This window comes from Amphimedon queenslandica, unplaced genomic scaffold, assembly GCF_000090795.2.
Source record: "Amphimedon queenslandica unplaced genomic scaffold, v1.1 AMPQUscaffold_12847, whole genome shotgun sequence".
In the NCBI taxonomy this organism is placed as follows: domain Eukaryota; kingdom Metazoa; phylum Porifera; class Demospongiae; order Haplosclerida; family Niphatidae; genus Amphimedon; species Amphimedon queenslandica.
In genome coordinates, this window is record NW_003546917.1 from 16,969 (window position 1) to 23,951 (window position 6,983).

At 34.6% G+C, this 6,983-nt stretch overlaps 2 protein-coding genes and 2 long non-coding RNA genes across 4 annotated transcripts in view; 2 read left to right on the forward strand and 2 right to left on the reverse strand.

The window, feature by feature from the left end:
- The window catches only part of LOC105314510 (ankyrin-1-like), a 7,330-nt gene extending 5,493 nt beyond the window's left edge, over window positions 1-1,837 (reverse strand). The window contains exons 1-3 of the mRNA XM_020002740.1: window positions 1,825-1,837; window positions 1,585-1,650; window positions 16-555 (exon numbers count right to left, since the gene is read on the reverse strand). Coding sequence (XP_019858299.1) covers window positions 16-555; window positions 1,585-1,650; window positions 1,825-1,837 — 619 coding nt within the window. The remainder of the gene's footprint in view (window positions 1-15; window positions 556-1,584; window positions 1,651-1,824) is intronic.
- A 3,167-nt stretch (window positions 1,838-5,004) lies between these two features.
- On the forward strand, window positions 5,005-5,388 carry LOC109586539 (uncharacterized). Its single transcript, XR_002187081.1, has 2 exons — window positions 5,005-5,096; window positions 5,172-5,388. It is a non-coding gene; the product is annotated as an uncharacterized LOC109586539 (long non-coding RNA).
- A 50-nt stretch (window positions 5,389-5,438) lies between these two features.
- On the forward strand, window positions 5,439-6,396 carry LOC109586540 (uncharacterized). The gene is made up of 2 exons (XR_002187082.1): window positions 5,439-5,584; window positions 6,263-6,396. It is a non-coding gene; the product is annotated as an uncharacterized LOC109586540 (long non-coding RNA).
- A 5-nt stretch (window positions 6,397-6,401) lies between these two features.
- LOC105314511 (serine/threonine-protein phosphatase 6 regulatory ankyrin repeat subunit B-like) overlaps window positions 6,402-6,983 on the reverse strand; it is a 17,353-nt gene continuing 16,771 nt past the window's right edge. The window contains exon 9 of the mRNA XM_020002742.1: window positions 6,402-6,424. Within this exon, the coding sequence (XP_019858301.1) occupies window positions 6,402-6,424 (23 nt within the window). The remainder of the gene's footprint in view (window positions 6,425-6,983) is intronic.

Consider the following 6,983-nt stretch of genomic DNA (forward strand, 5'->3'; position numbering starts at 1 on the left):
AATGAGGAATGTCACATTCTTTTGGTATTGCACTACGAAAGAAGAATAGGTCATCCAGTGTGTAGTCGTCACGATCGACCTTAGCAATCAGTACTTTTGTACCATGAGGAGCGTCTGTTATTCCAAATTCTAAAGCATCAGCATCTTTCAATAGTCCCCCACTGTTTATAAAATAATCCTTTAACTTCTCTTCATATGCTGACCAGGTTCTCTTTAATGTACGATTGCCACTCAAAAACACACGAACAAGTTTAATTATCAGTTCATAGTTGAACCATGATACATACTTATCTTGCAAAATGATAAAAAGATTATCCATTGATTCAACATCACTAAACTCTTCTCTAACTGCTTGTACTGCAGCTGGATTATTCTTTCTGATGGGGCCCAACAGAGCATGAATATGCATTGTAAGATATTTGATGATTTTATGAAGAAGTGCTGGCTCATTTGAGAAGGATTCCATTGTCAGTTGTAATGCATCAGCAAACACATCCTGTAACTCATATATCTTCTTTGCCAATGGATGGTTTATTTCAGGACGATGAACATAAACTGTATAAAAGAAAATAGAGCAATTTCATTAATTACTACATGAAAAGGTTATTGGTATGATGAATAGTTAACATTATTTAATTTAGTAATGTGTTTGATTTGTGCATTAAAGGAGGCAATTATTGGACTCGTCACGCTTGCGTAGGCGGGTACTATGCAGTTGGGTTGTCATTCTGTCATTCTGTCACGAAAATTCCTGTTAACTCCTAGTCAATATCTTTTTTACTGAGCTCTCCTGAGTTATAATTCTTTTTAAGCTTTCAGAAAAAGGTAATTTATTTAGCTTCGTTGTATTTTCATAGCAATCTGTGGTAGCAAAAGACGAATATTTTCAAGAATAGACCACTTTTCCTAGCCAAATCTTTGTGTTTCACTCTATTTGGTCAAGATTAGCTTTGATAGGTAGAGAAAAGTACCTAGATTAAAAAAATATGTGGGAATTTTCTAATATCTTTTTTATTTGCGAGTTACAGTTGCATAAAGTTTGTGATTTAGCCTCTTCGAAAAATTTTCAGGCAGCACTGGGGAAACCAGGAGCAACCAAACTATCTCAGTCTCTTTTAAATATCCAGGCAAATTTTTTGTGCTTACTCTTTCTTTGAATAGAGCTTCAGATGCTAAAATTAATTTCAGCTTTTCTTCTTATTCTTACCCACGTGCCATGTTTATCTGCACTGCACTGCTAGGTCTAAGTGCTGACCACACCTATAATTTATTTTATGGATCAGTGCAGCAATTGCATTGTTGCAATTTACTCAAAATCTATTATCCTTTTTTCAAATCTTATGTATATATAATATCATGATGGGGGCAGTACAAGTAACACATTATCTCTCAGCAGGCGAGTCCACACACCATGGTGTTTCATTTTTACCTGAGTTATTGTATGAGCAATAAAATAGCTCAAAAATAGCTATTAAAAATAGCTAAAATTTTTATAGTTAAAATAGCTATAAAAATAGCTCATTATAATATTATTGTATAAGCTATTTTCCTATCATAGTGAAGGCGGATTGAACGACAAATTACCTGTTGCTCTGTCAGTGCTTGCTGGTGACATAGCTACCTCATCTGTTTCAGGAGTAGCACTCTTTTCTAAAAAAATACAAAATATAATAGCAAAAGTACTAATGGTAGAATTGTTATGAAATAAGTGTATACCGTATAGGGCATAATGTTTACGGGATGCAAATTTCGTGGATAAAGTAAATTCACAGATAAAGTAAATTCGCAAAAATAAAGTCCACAAATTTCAATTTAATACAGTACCCGCATGGCACATGTGGTAGAATTCGCGAAATTATACGGTATATCATATAATACCTTAATTTACAAAAAAATATATGTGCCAATTTTGTGTATGTGAGACAATATGCTAGGGAAATAATTTCATGACAAATCTAATATTGCATTTTCATAATCAAATCTGTATATAATGATATTCATTGCTTGATAATAATATTCATGTACTATATCAGTAGTGTGACATTAAACGAGAAGGTGTGGTATAAAAGGCGGTGCCCTGGGCATGGTGGCTTTTGGTACCAAATTGAGTTACATTTTACTCTCAAAGAAGATAAGGACCAGTTCTAGTTAGGCTTGATCGAGTTAAGGGGTCTTTAGGCACTAAAAGAAGAAGGCGCTGGAAATGCTGTCTCACTTACTTGCTGATTTAGTCGGGAAAGAGGGTCATTTAGAGGCTCTATCACATGATACTAGTTATACTCAATACTTCAGGTAGTTATAATGTGTTTGAAATTAGTATTAATATAAAATAAGGTATTGGTAATGGGGGACGAAGAGCAACCATTTTGTGCATAGATATAGGATCGGCTATTGGGATGCATATATTGGTGATAGTGTTGTATGGTTGACCGAAGGGTGATCAATTACAGTCAGGTATTATTTATTATTATTATTATTATCTTATTATAATTATTATCAAAATTATATTTATTTATATAGGATCGTTGAATGTTGCAACTGCTACCAGTACTAGGATCTGATTGAGGACCAAGTGGGGGTCTCTTGCTGTAACCACTTCTACTTGATGAGGGTGGCTGATAATTGGTAGTCGGCCAGGCCGCCTTCTGGTCCCAGTGGTGGCAGTTCCTGGGCTGGTTTTTTATGTAGTAATGAGGGCTATTTCTTTGCCACTATCACTTATAACCTGCCTGATAGCATTATTGACCAAGTTTGTTAGGCTGTTGACAGATTTTCAGAATATACAATATAAATATTTGATAATAATGTAAAAAATTATTACTTCAAGTCAATTATACCATTTCTCTTCTTGCCATGCTTTCTACCTGTGCTTGTAGGTTAACTCTCTCGCCTTTACTAATTTTAATGTTTTTATAATGCGTTTTGCTAGTGATTTAGCCATGATAAGAACAGTGCCAGTGCGGGAGCCATTTTGTTATTTTCAAATGTGGCCGCCATATTGTGCCCAGGGCACCTCCTTTTATACGGTGACCGGCGGAAGCGATTCTATGACGTTGCGTGGATAGTTTTATAGTGCACCTTCTTCTTTAACTATGCAAGCAATTAGCTTAAGGCCTTTCTACACTTGTCCACTTTGGATACAGAATTAAGACAAAATCCAGGATTAAAGCAGGATTAGCTTGTTCATACTTGTCTTGAATCGGGATTGAAGCTACTGAGATCAGTCAATCCACATCCAGAGGTGGATTGAAGTGGATTGGTCTTAATTAAATATTCATAACCTGTAGAAGCCAATGCAGTTTAATTCACTTTTAATTCTTCAAAGTGGCTTAGTGTGAACACAACCAAAGAGGATTCTATCTTAGTAGGTTGCAATTCTGGATCCAAAGTGGACAAGTGTAGAAAGGCCTTTAATACCAAAAAAGGAGATAATTAGGCTACCCAACCCAACCTACACTAACACATAATGTATTATCATAGATACTGATACACTGACAGTGATACTATTGATGACAACACTCAACTAATACAGGGGCATAGCCAGGGGGGGGGCAAGGGGGGCAATTGCCCCCCCTTTTTAAAACTCAAAATTTAAAAATAATCAAATAATAAGCTGCTTTTGGAAGGAAAAGCTGTTCTACAACTTACATATGAAAGGAAAAGGCCAAAGCAGTCTTTCTATGATGCCATTATAAGGCTGAAAAGGTATTCAACGTTGCCTATGATCGGTCAAAAAGTCCGCCATGTTGAAAAATAGGTGTGGCCACGCCCTAAAAGGGCGTGGTTCCGCAAAATTTTGCGGCGCGCTTCGCGTGCCACATAGCTTGCCCCCTCTTTTAAAAAATCCTGGCTACGCCACTGTAATATATGTACCTTTTGAACTAGTTGATCTTGCAGGTGGCATAGCTGGTAGAGGATGTTCACGAGCTATTTCATCAGCTAATGCTGAATTTCCTCCTCCTTCTTTAACAGCTACACACACCATTCTCCAGCAGGGCCAACCATAACACTCATAATCATAATTTTTCATTAGCCAATACTCTAGAACTTTCTGCAGGGAAGAAATTGCATTTCCATGAGAGGTAGCTTCTATGATATTAATGTCAGTTATTCTCAAACGTAATGAAATGGCGAATGATTTCCAACTAGCAGAAATAGACTTCACTTTATCATACACTGAGTGATACTCATCAATACCTGAAATACACTTTATAAAATGTCAAATATACCTACAAACTCACTTAGTTCTTTATTGCAAACGTTTATAAATGGAGAAGAGGAAGAAGAGCTTGTAGCCATTGTTTGTCGCTGTGTTGACATACACACACTGAAACTGAAAGTGGTTAGCTACTAGGCGTGGCTATAATCTCCGTATACTTATAGTTTACGCTTAGATATACGGAGTAGACACGTGGTTTGTAATGGCGTTCCTTGTCCTGTGTACTTGTAGAAAGCTTTTCTCCCTCTCTTCATCTCTTAGTAGAACACCATCAAAGAATCAGCTCTTGACTTCCAGACTATCTCATTTATTAAATAAAGGAGTGAGGACCCTACACACTGGAGTAAGGACATAATGTAATGTGTCTAATGTACCACTGATCAGTGTAATCCGGTAATTAATTGGGTTAAAATTAGATTAAAATTTTAATGGATAGTCTACTGTATATGCTAAAAATTTCCTGGGGATTAAAAATAATTTACCAAATTAGATGTAAGGTGGGAAGCATAAATTAATTTTTATGTAGATTTTTATTGTTTTTATATTAAATTTAAATTGAATTAAGACAAAACATTTTTATAATTTTTGTAAATTTTATTTATAAACCTCAATGAGTCATGCACATATTCATTTTATTAATAATGTCTCCTCTCCCTCTATCATCTCTCATTAGTATATATACTCCAGTAGTTCTGAATCAAGTGATGGATCAGATGATCCTAAGACTAATGATGATGAAGGGTCTCTGGATGAGGTTGATTTGGGTTCTCTCTCTCGTGCTATTGCCACCATATCAATACCTGATACTCTACCTGAGGTACCTCTCCTGGTACTCAATAGGAACCCAATGTTCCCACGGTTTGTCAAAATGGTGGAGGTAAGTCTAAATGATTTGATATTGTTAGTTATACTCTACCATATACTGGGTACTTTCTCTTTCCTTCTCTTTCAGGTTACTGATAAATCTCTAATGTCTTTAATAAAACAGAAATGTGACCTGGCTTTACCTCAAGTTATGCTGGGGCTTTCCTTAAAAAGAATAACAAATACTTTATATTATAATACATACATTAGCAATCTATCCATCACTTTTAATATCTTTTCATTTTATCTTATAATCTGATTTCATTTTATTCCTATTAATTAGTGAATTATTATTATTAATGGTATAGCTGGTCACACCCATATTAATTAATAGCTTTTTTAAATTTTTAAAGATCAAAGAAGCCATGCAGTGTCTAATGGCATCTATTTCTCTCTCCTCCTCTTCTTTGGGTCGAGGCTAAAGTCAAGTTGCAGCTGGGAATGACATTATACCATCACACGAATAACCTCCTGGAGGCCAGAGAACTATCAGAACAAGCTGTGAGTTTATGGTATACACATTACCATTTGGGAATGAATTAGTGAATTTGATAAACTTATCACAAAAAGTCATAATTCAAAAATTTATAGTCGGAATTGGCTGAAACTTTCTACACAGCATAAGGACACCAATATGTATCAGAAAATGTAATAAAAATTTGGGATGATTTAGGAGCAATTTTTTGGAAAAACCATAGGCTATATATAGTACAGGGAAATTTTCAGAAATTTGCTCATTTTAAAAACAGCCATAACTCAAAAATTTACAGTCGGAATCAGCTGAAACTTTATACATAGCATAAGGAGATCAATATTGATGTATCAGAAAATGTAATAAAAATTTGGGACAATTTCGGATTATTCTAAAGTTGCTTTAAAATGTAGTAGATACAATGGCCGAATTTCACTTAAAATGAAAAGTAGAGAATTCTCCATTTTTATAATATACTTCCTGTTCTTATGTTGTGTAGAAAGTTTGAGTTGAATCAAAATTGGATTTTTTATGAATTTTTAAAGTTCGTCAAAATTAGGCTGAAAGCCATGTACTTCAAAATCTGGCCAAAGACCATGGGCGATATGGTACAGGGTATTTTGTCAAAAATTGGGAGGAGAAAATATTTCATTTTTATTACATGACCATTCTTATTTCTCTCTCTCTCTCTCTCTCTTGTCCCACAGAGAGTCATTGGCTCAGATCATTGAGGCTGGTAAAAGAGTTATAAATGATCCTACACATCTTGCTGATTTTGGAGCTGCACTGACCAGTGGAGAATCACATCAAATTCAAGCAGTTCTTGAATGTCCAGACGTAATCACTTCAAGTCCACTCTGGCAGGAGAACTGGAATAAAATTGTTGACTTATTTAATTTTGATTTTATAAAATATATTAAAAATTTATTAAAACGTCAAATAGAAAACTCAATGCTATTGTTTCATAATAAAAGTACATCAAAATACAATAACAACAACAACAACAATAATAACAACGACAATAATAATAATAAAAAATTAAGTGTAAGTACAAAATAAAGATATATGTGTACATGCTATAATAAAACAATTTATTAATTAAGGAAGAAAGGGAAGACTAACAAAAGAAAGCAAAGAGTAGCTCCAGTGATACATGTTAATGGAGAATATATTAAAGAAGAAGGATTGGTGATATTGGTAACCATTGGGGTGTACCTGTGGGTATATGGTGTAATGGTGATAAATGGCAAGGTGGTTACGGTTACGATGGTAATATGGTGGTACAATGGTAATGGATATATTGCATGTCTTTGGTGTACATGGTAATGATAAGATGACAATGGTGGTTAAATGTCAAACTTAGTATAAAGGTGTTAAGATTAATGGTGATACAAGTTTAGATATTGCACAAGTATTGTATAGGTGATA